General features: G+C 48.1%; 1 protein-coding gene across 7 annotated transcripts in view; it reads right to left on the bottom strand.

Moving 5' to 3' along the window:
- ABCC1 (ATP binding cassette subfamily C member 1 (ABCC1 blood group)) overlaps window positions 1–23,463 on the bottom strand; it is a 186,958-nt gene that overhangs the window by 124,232 nt on the left and 39,263 nt on the right. For all 7 annotated transcript variants that reach the window (XM_034950822.3, XM_034950824.4, XM_055099364.2 and 4 more), the window contains exons 2-5: window positions 9,438–9,614; window positions 7,540–7,665; window positions 2,796–2,933; window positions 795–920 (exon numbers count right to left, since the gene is read on the bottom strand). In XM_034950822.3, the coding sequence (XP_034806713.3) occupies window positions 795–920; window positions 2,796–2,933; window positions 7,540–7,665; window positions 9,438–9,614 (567 nt within the window). The remainder of the gene's footprint in view (window positions 1–794; window positions 921–2,795; window positions 2,934–7,539; window positions 7,666–9,437; window positions 9,615–23,463) is intronic.

Here is a 23,463-nt window from a genome sequence, read left to right as displayed (position 1 = left end):
AAGAAAGAAAAAAAAATTAGCCAGGCATGGTGGTGTGTGCCTGTAATTCCAGCTACTCAGAAAGCTGAGGTAGGAAGATTGCTTGAGCCCAGGAGGTCAAGACTACAGTGAGCCGAGATCACACCACTGCACTCCAGCCTAGGCAACAGAGCAAAACCCTGTCTCAAAAAAAAGAAGAAAAGAATTCAGGGAAATTAATAAAGTGTTCCCTTTTGTTCTACTAGCAGAAACGGTGACCATCTCTACACTCCTCACTGATAAGTTTCCATATTTACAGAATTTCTCTGAAACTGACAAAATAGACCAAGGGTCTCAAACTCAAATCACTCAGGGGCCAGGCATTTGCCACAAGTGAGGAAAGCATGCCAGTATAATACAATAGGGAGTGCCGGGGACTCCAGCAACTCCTCAGCTCTGCCCTGTAGGATTATAGGCCTAATCTGTCAGAACTTTACTTTTCCAGAACATCTGGACAGCTAGAATTCATAAAAAATACCTGATTTGTAATTATCTGCCCACATTTTCCAAAATCACCATGCCAAGTGAGAAACCTACAGGCCTGCAAGACAGCAGTTCATCAACGACAAAGCAGATTCTCTCCTTCAGCTCCCCCAGCCACATCTAAGCCTCAGTTTTTCCATCTGTAAAGTAGGTGGGATGATATTCCCTGTATCAGGGGTTGAGGGAGGCTGGAACGAGATCCTGGATGGATCTAAGAAATGTTAGCTGGTACTGTGTCACGCATCTCTCTCACACACACACACGCACACACACTTGTCTGTGGTCACACTTACAGGGTCGTGGATGGTTTCCGAGAACAGGGGTGAGCGATCTGAGAAACAGGACAAGACGAGCTGAATGAGTAAGAGGGAAAAGTAGACGTAGAAAGTGATGTCACGAAACAGGTCCACCTGGGCATCCTGCATGGTGGGGAAGGAAGGAAGAAAAAGATCACATTCTGGGGCTGGGTGTGGTGGCTCACACCTGTAATCCTAGCACTTCTGGAGGCCGAGACAGGCGGAACACCTGAGGTCAAGAGTTGGAGACCATCCTGGTCAACATGGTGAAACCCCGTCTCTACTAAAAATACAAAAATTGGCCAGACGTGGTGGCGGGCAACTGTAATCCCAGCTACTCGGGAGGCTGAGACAGGAGAATCACATGAACCCAGGAGGCGGAGGCTGCAGTGAGCCGAGATCACGCCACTGCATTCCAGCCTGTGTGACAGAGCAAAACTCCATCTCAAAAAAAAAAAAAAAAAAAAAAAACAAAAAAAACAAAGATCACATTCTGAGAGCAGGTGGCAGAAACCCACTCAGCCACAGGGACATCGCAGGCTCCCCAGGGGCTCCCAGCTCCCCCCGGGACGTAATGGCAGAAAGCCGGCTCCATCACGGGTAGTCTCACTGCTCACCGCTGCCTGATGGGAGGAAGACAGGGCTTGGGAGTGAAACAGAGCTGTATCAAGGCCTGGCTCTCTCACACTGGCTGTGGGATCTTGTCAACTTATTTAACCTTTCTGTGCCTCAGATTCCCCACCTATAAACCACCAGTGGTTCTTAACCAGGGGTGATTCTGCCTCCCAGGAAACATCTGGCAGTGTCTGGGGACATCATCTTTGTCGTAACTTGGGAGTGTTATGGCACCCAGTCAGGGGAAGCCAGGGACGCCCCTAAATGTCTACAAAGCACAGGACAGCCCCTACAACCAAAGAGTCTCCAGTCCAAAATGTCGATTAGTGCTGAGGCTGAGAAATTCTGTCCAAGTCACTGCAAGAGGTCAGGCAGATTATTCGTGACACATACACAGTCCCCTGCAAGGCACTTTGAAAACATGAACTCAATCAGCATCAGCTGCTATCACTCATAATAATATGTAGGCAACCAATAGTCAAATGTTCAGCTTCTTTTCCTTCCTTTGCCTCATGCCAGTCTCTGATTAGCTCCAAGATGGCAGGAACAGCAGGTTATTCCAAAAGCACACACTCCAGGTCAGGCGTGGTGGCTCACACCTGCAATCCCAACACTTTGGGAGGCCGAGGCAGGTGGATCACGAGGTCAAGTGATCAAGACCATCCTGGCCAACATGGTGAAACCACGTCTCTACTAAAAATACAAAAATTAGCTGGGCATGGTGGCGCGTGCCTGTGGTCCCAGCTACTCGGGAGGCTGAGGCAGGAGAATCGCTTGAACATAGGAGGTAGAAGTTACAGTGAGCCTGGATCGTGCCACTGCACTCCAGCCTGGCGACAGAGCGAGACTCCGCCTCAAGAACAACAGCAAAAAAAAAAAAGTGCACACTCCTCAAAATTCCTAGCAGCAGCACACGGCAGCCAATGTAAACAACTTCCCCAGCCAGAGCAGCAACTGATGGGACAAAGGTAACGTGAGGACAAGCCTAGGGTCCCCCAGGGGAACAGTCACTCTGCAAACACCTTTCCCGGCTCGGCTCCATCCCAGCCTGGCAAAATTTGGAGCCGCCTGTCTTGCTGTTTCCTGCTGATGGGGCCAGCCTGGCATCGGCCCACAGCTCCTGCCCTTGGAGGTCCCATGGGAGCCCCTTGGAGCAACACAGACAAATCAGGCCCTGGGGAAAGGAGGTGCTAGAAAAAAGGCTGGCGCTGTCTTAGTGAGGATTTGGTGGGGTAGGGAAGTCACCGAGGGAGAAGCTAGCTGCATGTGGTACCCATCCCCTGGTTCCCATGGCAACGCATGACTTCTACACAAGCCAGAGGGACCCAGCATCTCTCCCCCCGGGTCCACTGAAGGAAGATGAGGAAGGAGACTGCCACTTACCTCTTTTAAGGCTGTCATAATTTTGGATCTCAGGATGGCGAGGGCACACACTAGGGCTACCAGCCAGAAAGTGAGCATGATCCCTGAAGACTGAACTCCCTTCCTCCTCTCCAGCTGAATTAAAAAGGTAGCAAGCAGCTGAGGAGAGAAGCACAAGACAGGAGTTGTTGGGTTTTTTTTTTGAGACAGAGTTTCACTCTTGTCGCCCAGGCTGGAGCACAGTGGCACAATCTCAGCTCACTTGCAACCTCCGCCTCCCAGGTTCAAGTGATTCTCCTGCCTCAGCTTCCCAAGTAGCTGGGACTACAGGTGCCCGCCACCATGCCCAGCTAATTTTTGTATTTTTAGTAAAGACAGGGTTTCACCACGTTGGCCAGGCTGGTCTCAAACTCCTGACCTCAGGTGATCCACTTGCCTTGGCCTCCCAAGGTGCTGGGATTACAGGTGTGAGCCACTGCTCCCAGCCACACTATTTCTTAATGGACCACGTAATAAATATTTTGGACTTCATGGGCCATAGACTACATCAAAACTACTCAGCTTTGCCACGACAGTGTGAAAGTGGCCATAGACAAGATGTAAATGAATGGACATGACTTCATGCCAATAAAACTTTATTTAAAAGAACAGGCAGAGTACCCAGTACAGAAAACAAAACCCACTTGCCCTGATGCTCAATGTTCCCGGGGTCAGCCTCTGCCCCATCGCCCCTGCTCTCCGCCTCGGCCATCTCTGCTCCAACCACACACAACTCTCAAGTTTTCCCTGTGACCCCCAGGACTTTACATGTGCTTTTCTCCCCAGCTGGTCCTCTGCCCTCAGCCCCTTAAGCTTTTTAACAACTTGCTCATTCTCAGGCTTCAGCTCCACCATCCCTCCCTCAGAGAAGCCTGGCTATGCCCCAGACCAAACCAAGCTCCCCTATCTTCACCCTCACACAGCACTCTGCAGACATTTAAACACTTTGTGCCTTTTGAGGAATCATTTGTTTAATGTCTGTCTGCACAGCTAGACTATATAGGTTGTGTCTCCAACGCTTGATACAGAGTAGGGATAAAAAAAAAAAAATCAGCCGGGCGCAGTGGCTCATGCCTGTAATCCCAGCACTTTGGGAGGCCAAGGCGGGCAGGTCAGGAGTTTGAGACCAGCCTGGCCAACATGGTGAAACCCTATCTCTTCTAAAAATACAAAAATTAGCCAGGCGTGGTGGCGTGCGCCTTTAGTCACAGCTAGCTGGGAAGCTGAGGCAGGAGAATCACTTGAACCTGGGAGGCGGAGGCTACACTGAGCTGAGATCACGCCACTGCATTCCAGCCTGGGCGACAGAGTGAGACGCTATCTCAAAGAAAAAAAAAAAAAAAACATGTGCTGGCTGCATCCTGTCCCATATTCCCAGTGCCTGCATATCCTGGTTCCCTGGGATATAGTCAGAATGTTTCTGACGCCATTCACAGCTGAGCTGGTCCTCCATTCCATCCCAGAGATCTCAGGTGGATAAAGAGAGGCTGAGGATCTCATAGGCCAGTTCACCTCTTGGCCAGCCCAGCTCAGAGTTCCCTGAGGAGTCAAAAGCCCCAACCCTCAGACTATCACCCCCGTTTCCCCCACGGTGACAGAGGCATAAATGAATGATCAAAAGACCAGGAACGGCCAGGCACAGTGGCTCATGCCTGTAATACCAGCACTTTGGGAGGCCGAGGCACGTGGATCACCTGAGGCCAGGAGTTTGAGACCAGCCTGGCCAACATGGTGAAACCCCGTCTCTACTAAAAATACAAAAATTAGCCAGGTGTGGTGGCGCGTGCCTGTAATCCCAGTTATTGGGGAAGCTGAGGCAGGAGAATCACTTGAACCCGGGAGGCAGAGGTTGCAGTGAGCCAAGATCACGCCATCGCACCTGGGAAAAAAGAGCGAAACTCTGCCTCAAAGGAAAAAAAAAAAGACCAGGAACAAGGAGTGTTAAGGGAGGATGACCTACTCAAGTCAGAAACAGCTGACCACGTATGGTGGCTCATGCCTGCAATCCCACCACTTCAGGAGGCCAAGGCAGGGGGATCACTTGGGCTCGGGAGTTTAAGACTAGCCTGGGCAACATGGAAAGACCCTGTCTCTATTATAGTGAAACTGAAAAAAAAAAAAAAAAAAAAAAATCCACTCTAATACCCCACTGCCAGAACGCAGAGCCCAAGACCCGAATTCAGGACAAAGCAAAGCCCTTTACTCTCTCATTCCCTCCATGCATTTATGGAACGCTTACTGCATGCCAGGCACAGGGCCAGGCTCTGAGGACACAAAGGGGAATCAAACCCAGCAGGAGAGCCAGGCGTAAAGCAGGTGCCAGGCTACACGCTGGGGCCTAGACTGGAAGCTGGCCCTACCACTTACTGACCAGGTGACCTTGGGCCAGTCCTTCTCCTCTCTGTACCACAGAGTTTGCTTATCTTATTTACAATGTAAAAGGGTTAATAAATAAAGGGATTAGGACAGGTCTTGGCAGAGAGTGGACAGCACATATGTGTGCTATATAGAATCATGGTCTGGGCAGGGCATGGTAGCTCACACCTATAATCCTAGCACTTTAGGAGGCCCAGGCAGGAGGATCACTTGAGACAAGGAGTTTGAGGCCAGCCTGGGCAACATAGGGAGACCCTGTCTCTACAAAAGTAACAAACTGGCCGGGGGTGGTGGCTCATGCCTGTAATCCCAGCACTTTGGGGGGCCTAGGTGGGTGGATCACCTGAGGTCCGGAGTTCGAGACCAGCCTGGCCAACATGGTGAAATCCCATATCTACTAAAAATACAAAATCAGCTGGGCGTGGTGGCGCATGCCTGTAATCCCAGCTTCTCGGGAGGCTGAGGCAGGAGAATCGCTTGAATCCAGGAGGTGGAGGTTGCGGCAACTCAAGATCACGCCATTACATTTCAGCCTGGGCAACAAAGCGAAACTCCATCTCGGGGGGAGAAATAAAAAAATAAAAAAATAAAAAATAAATTTAGATGGGCATGTTGGTGCATGTCTACACTCCCAGCTACTTGGGAGGCTGAGGCAGAAGGATCATTTGAGCCCAGGAGTTCAAGCCTGCAGTAAGCTGTGATCTCACGCCAGTGAAGTCCAGCCTGGGAAACAGAGTATGACTCTGACTCTAAAATTTAAAAAATGAAAAATTAATTTAGAAAAATAAAGATTCATGGTCCTTGGCAACCTGGCTCCGCGTTGTCTTTCCTGACCCCTCTGTCACATCCACTCTATCCCCCCAACCTTCACACCGTGTTCCTTCACCGAACACCTTGTCCTCCCTGCCTGCATACTCCCCTTAACCTTCCACCCCTCCCTGGACACACTGCTCACCCTGCTCAGAATGTCCTACCTTAAACTTGTTCTCTCCTTTTTTTTTTTTTTTTTTTTTCTTTTTTGAGATGAGGTCTCGCTCTGTCCCCCAGACTGGAGCACAGTGGTGTGATCTCGGCTTACTGCAGCCTCCACTTCCCGGGTTCAAGCAATTCTCCTGCTTCAGCCTCTTGAGTAGCTAGGACTACAAGCGTGTGCCACCACGCCGGCTAATTTTTTTATTTTTAGTAGAGACAGAGTTTTGCCATGTTGGCTATACTGGTCTCAAATTCCTGACCTCAAGTGATTCTCCCGCCTCAGCCTCCCAAAGTGCTGGGATTACAGGCATGAGCCACGATGCCCAGCCTCCCTCCTCTTTTTACAATACTCAAGGGCTACACTCTCCGAGAACTCTCTGATCAGGGCTCAGAAGCTGCAGGTTGCAGGGGCTAAAAACATGGCATCTGGGGTCCCACCCGACTCAGCTGCACATTAGTGGTGTGATCTTGAGCAGGACACTTAACCTCTCTGTGCCTTGTTTCCTCACCTGTAAGATGGGAACAAAGCAGGACCCATCTCACAGGGTTGTTGTGAAAATTCAATGAATTTCAAGACATGTGAAACACCAAGAATACTGCCAGGTACATACATAGTAAGTGCTCAATACACATCAGCTGTAATTAATAAAGTTGTTTCCTTGTCTCTGTCACTCACTAAGTTGTGTATCCCCCGGGACAGAGCAGTTGCCTATTTAGCTTAGCAACCCACCCCCTATGCCAGATAGTGAAAACTCAAGGCCATTAGACCCCAGGCAGTTAGTATGTAAGTGACCAAAGTAGCCAATGCAAGAGCAAAGTGTGGCAAACGCAACAAAAGGGGGCATCTGCCACTCAGAATCAGTGGCAGGGAAGACAATAGGGCATGGTGGGGACTGTGGCAAACTGGACAACACATGCCCCATCCAAAGACTGCAGCTGGGGCTGGGAACAGTGGCTCATGCTTATAATGCCAGTGCTCTGGAAGGATCACTTGAGGCCAGGAGTCTAAGACCAGCCTAGACAACACAGTGAGATCCCATTTCTACAGAAAATTTTAAAATTAGCCAAAAATAAGCTGGGCGTGGTGACACACACCTGTAGTCCCAACTACTCAGAAGTCTGAGGTAGGAGGATTGCTTGAGGCCAGAAGTTTGAGGCTGCAGTGAACTATGATGGTACCACAGCACTCCAGCCTGGATGAAAGCGAGATCTCATCTCTTAAAAAAAAAAAAAAAAAAAAAAGGCTACATTTAATTTATATCCCAGCTCCAGCTGATCATTGCCTTAAAAAAGTATGATTCTAGTCTTATGAGTTATTACTTTTAGTCTCCACTGAGCCCAGCAGATGGCCCAGGGGTCACAGCCAGCTCCTACTTACCATGGTGATGCCCAAGAGAGTTGGGCTGACCAGAAACACTGGGGCCAGGAATATGCCCCGACTTCTTTCCCAGAAAGAGTAGAAGAGGTCTGCCCAGCAGACGATCCACAGCAAAAATCCCAAGGCCTGGAAGAGAAGCACATACATATCCTACAACAGACAGCCCTGGAACCTCCCCCAGAGCCTGCACAAACAGCTCAGCCCCAGGGATAGGGGAACCAGCCAGCCTTCAAATGATCAGCCACAGTCCTAGGACATGGCACATATCCACTGGAATAAGGACAAGTCCTCGGTAGGGTGAGCTGGCATCCAGGCCGGCACGTGATGGTCTGTAATCAGCCTGCTACGCCCCACTACCTCCAACAGGACTCTTTTTCTGGTCACCATGCTCCCCGGTGCCTGAACACTCAAGAGCTCAGCTCACAGCTCATCTCTAGCTGCAACTCCGGCGCACTGCACAAGAAAGCCCTCCACGACAACCATTCATTCAACCAGTATTTACTGAGGGTCCTCTACCGGTGGGATACGTTTCAAGGTGCATCCATTCTCAAATGATTCAGAAAAAATAAATTATAGCATGCATACAGAGAGAGAGAACAAAAGCTCATGATAAAACAAATGTAGCAAAAGATTAAAAAATCAGTGAATACAGGCCAGATTCATGCCTGTAATACCAGCACTTTGGGAGGCCGAGGCAGGAGGATCACTGGAAGCCAGGAGTTTGACAACAGCCTGGGCAACAAGGCGAGACCCTGTCTCTACAAAAAATTGTTTTAAATTAGCCAGGAATGGTGGTGTATGCCTGCAGTCCCAGCCACCAGCTACTCAAAAAGCTGAGGCAGGAGGATGGCTTGAGCCAGGAGTTCAAGGTTGCAGTATGCTGTGATCATACCATTGCACTCCAGCCTGGGCAAAAGAGCAAGACCTTGTGTCAAAACAAAAAAAAAAAAAACAAAAAACAGGAAACAGTGACTATGAGTGATGGATAGAGAAAATCAGGCAGCAGTTCCTGGTATCATTATCGCAACTTTTTTTTTTTTTTTTTTTTTTGAGAAGGAGTCTCGCTCTGTTGCACAGGCTAGAGTGCAGTGGCACTATCTCAGTTCGCTGCAACCTCTGCCTCCTGGGTTCAAGGGATCCTCCCACCTCAGCCTCCCAAGTTGCTAAGATTACAGGCACATGCCACCACACCCAGCTCATTTTTGTATTTTTAGTAGAGACAGGGTTCACCATGTTGGTCAGGCTGGTCTCAAACTCCTGACCTGCCCACCTTGGCCTCCCAAAGTGCTGGGATTACAGGCGTGAGCCACCACGCCTGGCCCATTATTGCAATTTTCCTGTAGCTTTAAATTATTTCAAAATAAAAGCCAACTTAAAAAAAAAATTAGGGGCCAGGCGTGGTGGTTCACACTGAGCATCCCAGTACTTTGGGAGACCAAGGCAGGAGGACTGCTTGAGGCCAGGTGTTCAAGACCAGCCTGGGCAACACAGCAAGTCCCCCCTCTCTACAAAAAATAAATTAAAAATTGGCCAGAAAAAATCTATATAAATATATTTAATTAAATAAAAAGGAGATCGCCTCAGTAAGAGGGGAAGAGCTGATAATCTCCCAGGAATGCCTTGAGAACAAGCCTATCATTCCTATTGCATAAACAGGGAAACTGAGGCTTGGGGAGGTTAAATTTGCTCGAGGCCAAATACTAAGCGGCAGAGCAAAGATTTGTACCCATGTTTGTCTCCAGAGCTCCAGTTTTCACCTCCCACACTATTCTTCTGCCTTCTAGAAGAAGGAACTTAGGGTCAACTAAGTAGAAGAGAAATGTCAGTTATCACCAACCACCACTCCCCGTCCAGGTGCACCTTCCCACCCCCCACAGCGAAACCCCCCAGTGACTTACAGTTTTGGTTTTGTTGAGAGGTGTCATCTGAATGTAGCCTCGGTCATGTCGGGAGAGATAGAGGAAGTAGAAGGGGAAACAGGCCCAGAGGTAAAAACAAGGCACCCACACGAGGACCGTGTTCTGAAAGCACTTGGTGAAGTCGGGGTTGCTGGTATTCCACGTGACATTCCAGTCCTGCGAACACAAACACAGGCGAGGGGTCAGCAAGACACACCCCAGAGGACAGGAGCTCGCCTGGAGCATGAAACCAGCTGCCACGGGGTTTGAAGAAACAGACAAGGCTCCTATATATCCAAGGACCTCTCAGGATGAACACGCAAACTCAAAAGATCAGTAGCCAGAAAGACTAAGAAATGAGGAACAAGGGATAAAGGTACGTGGTGTCTTCTGCACTCCCACCTGAACAACAGAGACCCTGTCTCGAAATAAATAAATAAAAATAAAGCTCTCTTAACAGGAGCATACAGGTCAGGTGCAGTGGTTCATGCCTGTAATCCCAGCACTTTGGGAGGCCAAGTGGGCAGACCACTTTAGGCCGGGAGTTCGAGACCAGCCTAGGCAAGATAGTGAGATGCTGCCTCTATGAAAAACACAAAAAGTGGCTGAGCATGGAGCGTGCCTGTATTCCCAGCCACTCAGGAGGCTGAAGTGGGAGGACTGCCTGAGCCTGGAAGGCAGAAGTTGCAACGAGCTGAGATCATGCCACTGTACTACACCCTGGGCAACAGAGCAAGACCCTATCTCTCACACACACACACACACACACACACACACACACACATACAACAGTGCATACACACAAAAAAACCCACCAACAACAAAAAGGTATGTAGCATCTCATCTCACATTAACAGTCCCCAGAACCTGTGGCAAGTCCCACTGTAGTATGAAAGATGGAGAGAGCCATTTAAAGGAACCTTGAAGGATATTCTCTTATAACCGAAGAGCCCTGTGTCATCTAGATCATTCTGACCTTGTGAACTGAGGACTTTCTAACCATCTTCATTCATCATCATCACCTTCCCCGCTATGACCATCACCACCACCAATATCACTGCCGACACCATCACCGCCATCACCATCACCACCATCATCATCACCATCGCCACCATCACCGCCGCTACCGCCGCCGCCACCGCCGCCACCACCACCACCACCACCACCACCACCACCACCACCACCATCACCACCACCACCACCACCACCGCCGCCGCCATCACCATCACCACCACCACCACGGATAACCAAACTGCAGTTCTGTGTGCCAGGCTTTATTCTAAGTACCTCATGTGTATTATCTCCTTTCATTCTGTAATTATTTTTATCATCTCCTTTTTCAGATGTGAAACTCAGGCACAGAAGGATTAAATACTGTGTCCAGTATCACACAGCTGGTAAGCTCTGGAGCTGAATTCAAACTCAGGCAATGTTGTTCAAGTCTGCATTTTGCCACTGAGCTGTCCAGCCTTGGAAACAAATTTTGTTTCAACTACTTTTACTTAAAAAAAAAGCCTGTATTTTGTTAAAGAGCCATGCCAAATAGACAAATTCACAGATACATACATAAATAGATCAGAGGTACCTGCCCAAGAATAAACCTCCACCATCAGCTGTTCTGTAAATGAAGAATTTAAATTTTTCTTTTTTTTTTTTTCTTTTTTTGAAATGAGGTCTTGCTCTGTTGCCCAGGCTGAAGTGTGGTGGTAAGATCACAGCTTCCTGTGCCTTGAACTTTTGGGCTCAAGCAGTTCTCCCACCTCTGCCTCCCAAGCAGCTATACTACAGGTGTGCACCACCATGCCCAGCTGAAGAATTTAAATTTAATTCAAGCCATAATCTGGCAACTGACTAAACAACTTTGGGAAAACTTACTACCCTTTTTGGGGTCTCAATTTCCTATCTCCACCACAATTCAATCGGATAAAATAAGAAGTACAAAATAGGTTTCCCCACCCACAGTTTGGCCCATAGATGGCTTGTTGTTATTGCCGTTGTTTTAGGCATACTTTTTGTTTTTAAAAAAATTAGATTAGATCCCAACATTTAAAATTTGATTTCCGGCTTTTTATTTTTATTTATTTATTTTTCTTGACAGAGTCTTGCTTTGTCACCCAGACTGGAATGCAGTGGCATGATCTCAGCTCACTGCAATCTCTGCTTCCCGGGTTCAAGCGATTCTCCTGCCTCAACCTCCTAAGTAGCTGGGACTGCGGTCACCCCGCTTGGCTAATTTTTTTGAATTTTTAGTAGAGACAAGGTTTTACCATATTGGCCAGTCTAGTCTCGAAGTCCTAAACCTCAGGTGATCTGCCAACCTCAGTCTCCCAAAGTGTTGGAATTACAGGCGTGAGCCACCACGCCCGGTCTCTGGCATAACATTAAAAATCAGAAAATCTTCTGGGCGCAGTGGTTCACGCCTGTCATCCCAGCACTTTGGGAGGCCGAGGCAGGAGGATCACGAGGTCAGGAGATCAAGACCATCCTGGCCAACATGGTAAAACCTCATCTCTACTAAAGTACAAAAAACTAGCCAGGCATGGTGGCGCATGCCTGTAGTCTCAGCTACTTGGGAGGCTGAGGCAGGGGAATCACTTGAACCTGGGAGGCAGAGGTTGCAGTGAGCCAATATCATGCCACTGCACTCCAGCCTGGCAACAGAACAAGACTGTGTCTCAAAAAAAAAAAAAATCAGAAAATCTGGTGGTGCTGGGCCCCATTCCTGTTACATGACCATCGGTAGGAGCTGGGAGGGGCCAGTCTTTAGATTAGGCCCAGCTGTCCATTTGGCTGCGGTCCCCAAAAAGCCCACTTCTCCCACAGCCTTCCCATCCTACCGGCCTATGCACCCTCCAAATAGCTCTGATTCCAACAGCCCTCCCATGATCACCTGAGACCCCCATGGAATGTCAAGGAACCCAGACCCTTACAGCTCCACACAGCTTTAAAGCCATATCAAAAAAAAAAAAAAGTTAAAAATGAGAAATGAGGGAAATAAGATCACTTCACTTAAAAAAAAAGTGTCAATCTGATCAAAATATACATGTTCCAATAATTAAAGAGATCTAGTTATTAGGTTGGGCGCGGTGGCTCATGCCTGTAATCCCAGCACTTTGGGAGGCCTAGGCAGGCAGTCAGGAGTCTGAGACAAGCCCGGCCAACATGGCAAGACCCCCCCCATAAAAACATAATTTTTATATTTTACTAAAAACATAAAAATTAGCCGGGCAGGGTAGTGCACATCTGTAATCCCAGCTAGTAGGGAGGCTCAGGCAGGAGAATCACCTGAAACCGGGAGGCAAAGGTTGCAGTGAGCTGAGACTGCACCACTGTACTCCAGCCTGGGCAACACAGTCTCCATCTCAAAAAAAAAAAAAAAAGTAAACCTTACAAGGCCAACACATACAAAGAGATTTAGCTAGGAAACACCAAGACACAAACCCTAAAAAGGACAAAGTTCACGTCTTTTTGGCCTGGCGTATTTGGAACACAGCCTTGTAAAGAAGAAGTTGATCGTGGAGAAGGCATGACATCTCAAAGACTGATTATTTTAATTGATTTCATACTACTGTTAATTCCTGAGGTGATGGCTGAAAAAAGGATTAAACTGTTGGTGGTCATTATACACAGAACAGCTTCTGAGCATTGCCAGTAAAAGCTCATTCCAAAGGAATGTGCCCTGCTAGAAAGAAAACGATACCAAGACTTGACATATGCAGTTATGTATACAAGAGACATAGTTCCAATGTTAAACATGTAATTGACCTGATCCTAGCCCCAAATTATTCCTTGCCAGGACTATTGCAATTGCTTCCTAAGTCTTCACTGCCTCCAGCCTCTCCTTGTCCTACTGAGTCGTCCCCGCTACAGCCAGTGCTCCCCACCACAGTCAGTGTTCCCCACCACAGCCAGTCCTCCCCATCATAGCCACAGAATTATCTATGTACACATCCATATGTATACCCATGGATATATTTATCACCCAACCATGAACCCATCCATCCATCCATCCATCCACCCATCCACCAATTCATCCATCCACCCACCCACCAATGCATCCATCCACCCACCTACCCACTCACCAATTCATCCATCCACCCCCCAACCAATTCATCCATTCAGCTACCCACCTACCAATTCATCCACCCATCCACCCACCCACCAATTCATTCATCCATCCACCTACCCATTCACCAATTCACCCATCCACCCTACCCACCTACCAATTTATTCACCCATCAATCCATCTACCCACCCAACAGTTCATCCATCCATCCACCAACCAATCCATCCACCTGTCTATGTATCCATCTACCCAACCAACTATCCATCCATGCATCCACCCATGTCTCCCTCTCTTTGTAATTATTTTTAATAGGTAATATATTTGTGTGCTAAAACTCTTTCAAATTACTCAAAAAGGTATACAGTGAAAAATGTCTTTCTCCCCAAATTAACAGCCCCCCATTCCTACCCTACAGGCAAGCTACCATTGCTAACATCTTACATTCTTCCAGATATATTCCAAATACGACCTATTTTGTTGCCGCAAAAGGCACTACGATACTCCATTCTATACCTTGCTTTTTTTACTTAGCTAATATTAAAAACTGAACTTTTTTTTTTTTTTTTTTTTGAGACAAGGTCTCACTCTGTTGCCCAGGCTGGAATGCAGTGGTGCAATCATAGCTCACTGCAGCCTCAACCTCTCAGGCTCCAGCAATCCTCCCACCTCAGCCTCCTGAGCAGCTAGGACCACAGGCACACACCACCATGCCCAGCTAATTTTGTATTTTTAGTAGAAATGGGGTTTTGCCATGTTGCTCAGGCTGGTCTCAAAGTCCTGAGCTCAAGCGATCCACTCGCCTTGGCCACGCAAAGTGCTGGGATCACAGGTGTGAACCACTGCACACAGCCTTTGGAAACTATCTTTATCAGTAACATAGATGTGTTTTATTCTTGATATTTCTTTTGAACAAAGAGGTAAAAGGGACAAGTCTTCTCATTCCATTCCCTGTGGCCCTCCCCTCAGTTCCTCTCTCTAGAGGCAATGATCATGGGTTGCTTATGTCTTCTTTCAGAAAATATTTTATACAAAAATAAAGTAAATATATATCTTCTGTTATCAAATGGAAGGAAGAATGCATTACATAATGTTCTGTACTTTGCTTTTTTCTCTTAATCACAGATTTTAAAGATCATCCCGCCGTATACATAAACAGTTTCCTCACTCTTTGTTACGGCTGCTTTGTATTCTATTGTAGGGATGAACTTGACTTCCATCGGTCTCCTGGGGACTTGGCATTGGTGTTGCTCTTACAAACAATGCAGCATTGAATAAACAGCTTGGTAGGAGCCTTATTTCACACTCTAGCAAGAGTGTTGATAAGATCACTTTCTCTGCCAGGTGTGGTGGCTCCCATCTGTAACTCCAGCATTTTGGGAGGCCCAGGTGGGAGGATCCCATGAGCCCAGGAGTTTGAAACCACCCTGGGCAACATAATGAGACTCTGTCTCACATATATACAAACTTTCAAAAAAGGAACCTGCCAGGTCAAAGGGTGCCTACAGTAACATTTAGACAGACACTGCCCTCCAAATAGGGAACATCAATTCATACTCCAGCTGATAAGGTACAAAGACAATTACTTCACAAAGCACAGCAGATAACAAGTTTCCGACCTCTGCCAATCTGAAGTGAAAAATATCTCTCTGTAGTTTAAGTTCCTTTTCTCTTTATCATGAGTAAAACTGAGGGTCTTTCCATATGGATTTAAAAGCAATCACGTTTTCCTGCTCAGAGGAAGATTCATAGACTTAGATATTTGCATTAATAAATAGGGCAGATCTAATGGCCTTCTCTCTTCTGCTGGGAAACAACTTCCCATGGCTCCCTATTGGCTTTTAAGAACCAACCCTGGCTGGGCGCGGTGGCTCACGCTTGTAATCCCAGCACTTTGGGAGGCCGAGGCGGGTGGATCACGAGGTCAGCAGATCGAGACCACAGTGAAACCCCGTCTCTACTAAAAATACAAAAAATTAGCCGGGCGTGGTGGCGGGCGCCTGCAGTCCCAGCTACTTGGAGAGGCTGAGGCAGGAGAATGGCGTGCACCCGGGAGGCAGAGCTTACAGTGAGCCGAGATCGCGCCACTGCACTCCAGCCTGGGCAACAAAGCGAGACTCCATCTCAAAACATAAAAAATAAAAAAAATAACCAACCCTTGCAGTGATCCATGAGGCCTTCCTTCTACATTCAAGTTCCATCTACTTCTCCTACAATTTCTCCCGCCCTGTTCCCCAAATGTGCCTTACTCAGGCATTTACTTAAAGAAGTATTTACCAAGCTTGTAAATACTTGTAAATTGTCTAGATAATGTTCTAGACACTGTTGCAGGCACTGGAGATTCTGAAAGGCTGTGGTTCCTGCCTTCAAGGCATTCCCCAACTGCTGGTCAAATAAATGGTTTCTTCAGTCACCTCTTGCTAGATCCTCTCTCTCTAATGTCTTTCTGTCCTAACAAACTCCTATTCATCCTTCAAAATCCAACTCAGGTACCTCATTTAAAAAGCTTCCTCCACACTCCCCAAACAACCTGCCCCCAACCTTTGCAATGATCTTCTTACTTGTCCACCGTCAATTTCCTCCTTTGTTTTGGTTTTGTTACTGTTGTTTTGGTTGTTAAGTAATAATCTGGCTAGGCACAGTAGTTTGCACTTGTAACCTCAGCATTTTGGGAGGCCAAGGCAGGAGGATCACTTGAGCCCAGGAGTTCAAGACCAGCCTGGGAAACATAATGATACCCTCTTTTTTAATAAAATAATTTAAAATTATTTTGAAAAAATTTAACAATTAAACAACAATCCATCCAGGTAGAGACTAGCTATGACCACTCACTTCCTAATTGAGCAGATGTAGATTCAAATTCAGGCCTTAACCCCATGTGAACTTGGGCAAGTCACTTAATTTCTCCAAGCTTCAGTCTCCTGATAAGTAAAAAGAGTCAGAAAAGCTGGACACGGTGGCTCACGCCTGTAATCCCGGCACTTTGGGAGACCAACACGGGTGGATCGCTTGAGCCCAAGAGTTCAAAACCGGCCTGTACAACATGGCGAAACCCGTCTCTACTAAAAACACAAAAATTAGCCAGGCATGGTGAACTCGCCTATAATCCCAGCTACTCAGTGGGCTGAAGCAGGAGATCACCTGAGCCTTGGAAGGTAGACACTGCAGTGAGACATAATCACACCATTGCACTCCAACCTGGGCAACAGAGTGAGAACCTGCTTCAAAAAAAAGGAAGGCCAGGAGCGGTGGCTCACACCTGTAATCCCAATACTTTGGGAGACCGAGGCGGGCAGATCATGGAGTTCAAGACCATCCTGGCTAATATGGTGAAACTCCGTCTGTAGTAAAAATACAAAAATTAGCCAGGCATGGTGGCATGCACCTGTAGTCCCAGCTACTCGGGAGGCTGAGGCAGAAGAATCACTTTAACCTGGGAAGCGGAGGTTGCAGTGAGCCCAGATCGTGCCACTGCACTCCAGCCTGGCGACAAAGCGAGACTCAGGCTGAAAGAAAGAAAGAGAGAGAGAAAGAAAGAAAGAAAGAAAGAGGCCGGGCACAGAGGCTCACACATTTAATCCCAGCAACTTGGGAGACCGAAATGGGAGGACAGCTGGAGCCCAGGAATTCTAGACCAGCCTGGGCAACACAGTGAGACCCCATTTCTTTTTTTTTCTTTTTCTATTTTTTTTTTCTTTTGAGACGGAGTTTCACTCTTGTTACCCAGGCTGGAGTGCAATGGAGAGATTTCAGCTCACCGCAACCTCTGCCTCCCGGGTTCAAACGATTCTCCTGCCTCAGCTTCCCGAGTAGCTGGGGCTATAGGCGCCTGCCACCACGCCTGGCTAATCTTGTATTCTTAGTAGAGATGGGGTTTCTCCATGTTGGTCAGGCTGTCCTGGAACTCCCAACCTCAGGTGATCCACCCACCTCAGCCTCCCAAAGTGCTGGGACTACAGGCGTGAGCCATCGCACCCAGCGAGACCCCATTTCTTTAAAAAAAAATTTTTTGGCTGGGCACAGTGGCTCACGCCTGTAATCCCAGCACTTCGGGAGGCCAAGGTGGGAGAATCATGAGGTTAGGAGATGGAGACCATCCTGGCTAACACGGTGAAACCCTGTCTCTACTAAAAATATTAAAAAACAAATTAGCCGGGTGTGGTGGCGGGCACCTGTAGTCCCAGCTACTTGGGAGGTTGAGGCAGGAGAATGGCATGAACCCGGAAGGCAGAGCTTGCAGTGAGCCGAGATCGCAGCACTGCACTCCAGTCTGGGAGACAGAGCGAGACTCCATCTCAAAAAAAATAAAATTTTTTTTTAAATTTTTTTAAAAGTCAGGAAAACACATCATTTGGAAGAGTTCTGGAGAGGATTCAATGGGACAATGTGTGACAGGTGCTGATACAGTCTAGAGACAATAAACCGTAGTAGCAGATACTAATAGTTGATAATAATCACCACTGCCACCACTACTGTATTGCCCAGAGATAAGAAGTTTAAAGGACAAAGAAAAGTTGTCCTTTCAAGCAAGAAAGTAAGCTACAGAAGAAACTAGAGAGCATTTAAGGACACCGGAACTCCAGGGAAGGAGAGGTCAGGAAACGCTGAGCAAAGGAAGGTGTTTCCCCTGCAGAAAGCAAATTGAAGAGCACACGCTAGCTTCCTGCTCAGAGCCAGATGGCCAGCCCAGACCCAAAGGGCGGCTGTGGGAGGGAGCGGAAGGAAGGGAAGGAAGGCATGACGAGAGGAAATCTGACTCTGACCATGAACTATGACTGTTACAGAAAGCAGCCAACACGGGTCACCCCTGCCATCCACCCCCACATCACCTCCATCACAGCCCCTACAGCGGCCAACAGCATAGGTCACAAAGCTAAGATCATCTGAGGACCGGGCACAGTGGCTCACGCCTGTAAACCCAGCACTTTGGGAAGCTGAGGCGGGAGGATTGCTTGAGCTCAGGAGTTCAAGAAAAGCCTGGGCAACAAAGACCCTGTCTTCACAAAAAAAATTTAAAAATTATCCAGGTGTGGTAGTGCAGACCTGTAGTCCCACCTACTCAGAAGGCTAAAGTGGGAGGATCTTTGGAGCCTAGGGGCTTGAGGCTGCAGTGAGCTTTGATCGTCCCACTGCACTCCAGCCTGGGTGACAGAGTAAGAGACAAAGTACAAAGAAACAAAGTATCGGGGCTGGGCGCAGTGGGTAACACCTGAAATCCCAGCACTTTGGGAGGCTGAGGAGGGCAGATCACTTGAGGCCAGGAGTTCAAGACCAGCCTGGCCAACATAGTGAAACCCCATCTCTACTAAAAAAAAAATACAAAAACATTAGCCGGCCAGGTGGCAAATGCCTGTAATCCCAGCTAGTCGGGCAGCTGAGGTACAAGAATCACTTGAACCCAGGAGGTGGAGGTTGCAGTGAGCAGAGATCAGGTCATTGTCCTCCAGCCTGGATGACAGAGCGAGACTCTGTCTCAGAAAAAAAAAAAAAAAAAAAAGAAGTATCAAGGCCTCCTGGGTGTTCCTTACTGGCAGGGACCCTAATGTGTCCTTCTTTACTTTAACAACTCCAGGAGGTAAGAAGTGCAACTCTCACTACTGGAGGCTTCTGGGGAAAACGGTGAATAATGGGCAATACCTAAAGGCTCAAGGAAGGGACGATTCCCTGGCAGTCTGCAGGCCACTTGCTGTTCCCAACTCAAAGAATCACAGCTACCCAAGGCTGCTTCCTAATCTAGGGAAATCCAGCCAGGCCCACCACGCTCTGAGCAGAATCAGAAGGACCCAACTCTCCAGACACACAATTCACCCACAAGAGATAAGTCCTGAACACGGTCACCGTCACTGTACTGGCCCAGGCCCTGCCCTTTGGGGAACCTGGCCCACAGAAATCTTTACAGAGAAAGTGCAAGTCGGCTGGGCGCGGTGGCTCACGCCTATAATCCTAGCACTTTCGGAGGCCAAGGCAGGTGGATCACGAGGTCAGGAGATCAAGACCATCCTGGCTAACATGGTGAAACCCCGTCTCTACTAAAAATACAAAAAAATTCACCAGGCGTGGTGGCACAGGCCTGAGTCCCAGCTACGTGAGAGGCTGAGGCAGGAGAATCGCTTGAACCCAGGAGGCAGAGGTTGCAGTGAGCCGAGATTGCACCACTGCACTCCAGCCTGGGCGATAGAGCGAGACTCCGTCTCAAAAAAAAAAAAGAGAAAGCGCATGTCCTCCCCAGCTCCCGGCTCCCTCCAACAGAGGCTTCTTCTTGCTGGACACTTCACCAGCTTGATCAAGTTGTGTCTCCATGCCCTCAGCCCTGACACTCAAGGAGTTGGGGACCCCGTCCAAGTCCGAGTGGCCCCTGACCTTTGTGTGTTCATAAAATTCCTGTTGCATAGCGTCATGTTTTCTGGGCTGAATGATGATGACTAAGGCACTAGGCATTGATCTAAGTCTTCCCATACAAGATCCTGATGCTGACCTCCTTTCTGTACATGACCCTGGCCTTGACCTGCCTTCCTAGTTCAGCCCTGATTATCATGGAAGTCCTCGTGCACCAGGCAGCTCACTAACTTTGCCTTACACCCTTACTACTCCCATCTGGATGGCACAGGTTCTGGACGGATGCTCCACCAGGGCCTGCAGGGATAAGGCAAGCAGGCCAGCAGGGATAACGCATGCAGCCCTGCCAGGGACCCAGCCAGCCAAGTCCAAGACAGGAGGGAAGGCCACAGAGAGGATGGGGCAGACAACAGGCAGAAAAAGTGATTATGAATCTCAACTGCCACTGATGGGAGGTAATGAGGACCTACTGTGTACCACAAGTTCCACTGAGGCCTGAGCATCCACCCCCAATTCAACCATCTCAATAACTCACAACCAGCTGGGTGCAGTGGCTCATAACTATATTTCCCAGCATTTGAGGAGGCAGAGGCAGGAGAATAGTTTGAGGCCAGGAATTTCAGATCAGCTTGGGCAACACAGTGAGACTGTATCTCTACAAAAAAATTTAAAAACTTAGCTGGCCGGGTGGAGGGGTTCACGCCTGTAATCCCAGCACTTTGGGAGGCTGAGGCGGGCGGATCATGAGGTCAGGAGTTCGAGACCAGCCTGGCCAACATAGTGAAACCCTCTCTCTACTAAATGTACAAAAATTAGCCGGGCATGGTGGCGTGCGCCTGTAGTCCCAGCTACTCAGGAGGCTGAGACAGGAGAATCGCTTGAACCCAGGAGGTGGAGGTTGTGGTGAGCCGAGATCATGCCACTGCACTCCAGCCTGGACAAAAGAGTGAGACTGCATCTCAAAAAAAAAAAAAAAAAAAAACTTAGCTGGGCGTGATGGTGCACACCTGTAATCCCAACACTTTGGGGGACCGAGGCAGGAGGATCGCTTGAGCCCAGGAGTTCGAGACCAGAGGTGGCAATGGAGTGAGACTCCCCACCTTCTACAAATTAAAAAATTTAAAAGTAGCCAGATGTGATGACGTTTGCCTTTAGTCCCAGCTACTCAAGAGGCTGACGAAGGAGGATCCCTTGAGCCCAGGAGTTCGAGGCTGCAGTGAGCTATGACTGCACCACCGAACTCCAGCCTAGGTGAAAGATTGAGACCCTGTCTCAAAAATAAATAAATAAGTAACTTGCAACAGTCAGGTTCCTATTGCTCAGTGGACATTTACCAGGGACTACTATCATGGGCCAAGGTCATGTGGAAGTAAAATAAAGTCTCCAATCTCACACAGTTTCACTGTATGGAAAGAGGCCAAAACTACCAACAGCTAAAAAAACAACTCTATGTATGCCCAACGGGAGCGAATGGCTTGAAGAAGAAGAAAGTGGGTGAAGCATAATGGTGGGTGGGCAGGTGCTAGTTCTTTATCAGGTAGACAGAAAGGGCCTCTGGGCCAAGATGACATTTCAGCAAAGGGCGAAAAGCAATGAAGAAACCTGTGCCGCCTTCTTCTGTCTATAGAAAGAGTAAGAGGGAAGATTCATTAGTTCCATCAGCCAAGCACCACTCTAAGTGTTTCACATTACATTTCATCCTCACACACAACTCTAGGACTCAGGTACTATAACATAACCCATTTTACAGATACAGAACCAAGCCTGGTCATATATAACCTGCAAGCAGCATACACAGTCAGGAATTTGATGTTTTGTTTGTTTTTTGAGACGGAGTTTCGCTCTTGTTGCCCAGGCTGGAGTGCAATGGTATGGTCTCGGCTCACTGCAACTTCCACCTCCTGAGTTCAAGCAATTCTCCTGCCTCAGCCTCGCAAGCAGCTGGGATTACAGGCGCCCGCTACCACGCCTGGCTAATTTTTGCATTTTTAGTACAGACGGGGTTTCACCATGTTAGCCAGGCTGTTGTCACATTTCTGACCTCATGATCTGCCCTAATCCCAGCTACTAGGGAGGCTGAGGCAGGAGAATTGCTTGAACCCAGGAGGCGGAGGTTGCAGTGAGTCAACATCACACCACTGCACTCCAGCCTGGGCAACAGAGCAAGACTTCATATCGCAAAAAAAAGAAAAGAAAAAAAAGAAAGAAAAAAAGCTAATTAATCTGCAGGGGGTAGGCCTGAAACCAGGGAGAGGAAGGCAACTACTATTTTTTGTTTTATTATCTTTCGTACTGTTTGAATTTTCTCCTCTGCATGATTTCTAAAATAATAATAAGAAAGCTAGTTCGCACTTCAAATAAATAAATAGCAGCAGGAATTGAAGGGTAGGACATTTCTAAATGCTGAGTTGGAAACAAAGAGAAAGCATGTATTTATTGGGTGCCAATAATAATAGCCAGAGTGACCACGCCAGGCACAGTGATTAAGTGCTTCCCAAGCACAGTCCATTTAAGCTTTCCAACAGCCCTACAAAGTCAGGACTATTAAAACTCTCCCCTTTCCTGGCAAGGGCTCCGAGGTCCAGAGAGTTTATGTAAATTGCTTGGGCTCGTCAACCTAGAAGAAACAGGGCCAGGATTTGAACCCACTGAGAGTCTGACACTGAGATCCACCACCTCTAAACCACGTGCTTGAACTCTAAGGCCTTTTGGTTTGTTTGGTAGGCTGCTTTTGTTTTTTGAGACAGGGTCTCACTCTGTTGCCCAGGCTTGAGTACACCGGCACCATCAAAGCTCACTGCAGCCTCGATCTCCTGGGCTCCAGCAATCCTCCTGCCTCAGCCTCCCAAGTAGCTGGGACTACCTGGCACACATCACCATGCCTGGCTAATTTTTGTATCTTTTGTAGATTCAGGGTTTTACCATGTTGCCCAGGCTGGTCTTGAACTCAAACAGTCTGCCCACCTCGGCCTCCCAGAGTGCCAGGATTAGAGATGTGAGCCACCATGCCCGGCCAGAATTCTAAGGTGTTTGCAAGGTACATGGCAGACAGATGGAGCCTGAGATCGCTTGGAGGCAAGATCTCCAGGGCCGGAGATCAAGTGAATGGCCTCAGGCCTCACAGATTCCAAATTCATCTCCCCAGAGCAGAGAAGCAAGATTTTGACTCAGACATGGAAACATTCCACAACTCCTCCCACCCACCCACCCCCGCATGTGAGCAGTGCAGGGTAGTGGTTAACAAAACAAGGTTCGGGGTCTAGGTTCCCGTCTCCACCACTTACAGATGTGTGCCCTCAAGCAGGGCCTTCTTCAACCTCAGAACCGCTGGTATTTGAGCCCAAATAATTCTTGGTTGTGGGGGGCCATCCTGTGCATTGTAAGATACTGAGTGGCGTCGCTGGCCTCTGCCACTAGATGATAGTAGCACTCCCCACCTCCTCAAGTTATGACAATCAAAACTGTCTCTAGACATTGCCAAATATCTCCAGAGAGGCAAAAATCATCCCCGCTGCCCTAAAGCAAGTCAGTTCACCTCACCAGGCCTTGATTTCTTCATCTGTGAAATGGAACTAATTCTAGAACCCACCTATTACAAAGTTTAGAGAGTTATCAGGAGGGTTCAAA

The sequence above is a fragment of the Pan paniscus genome, chromosome 18 (genome assembly GCF_029289425.2).
Source record: "Pan paniscus chromosome 18, NHGRI_mPanPan1-v2.0_pri, whole genome shotgun sequence".
NCBI classification, from domain to species: domain Eukaryota; kingdom Metazoa; phylum Chordata; class Mammalia; order Primates; family Hominidae; genus Pan; species Pan paniscus.
Note: the sequence above shows the minus strand (reverse complement) of the source record. Positions and strands in the feature narration are given on the sequence as shown.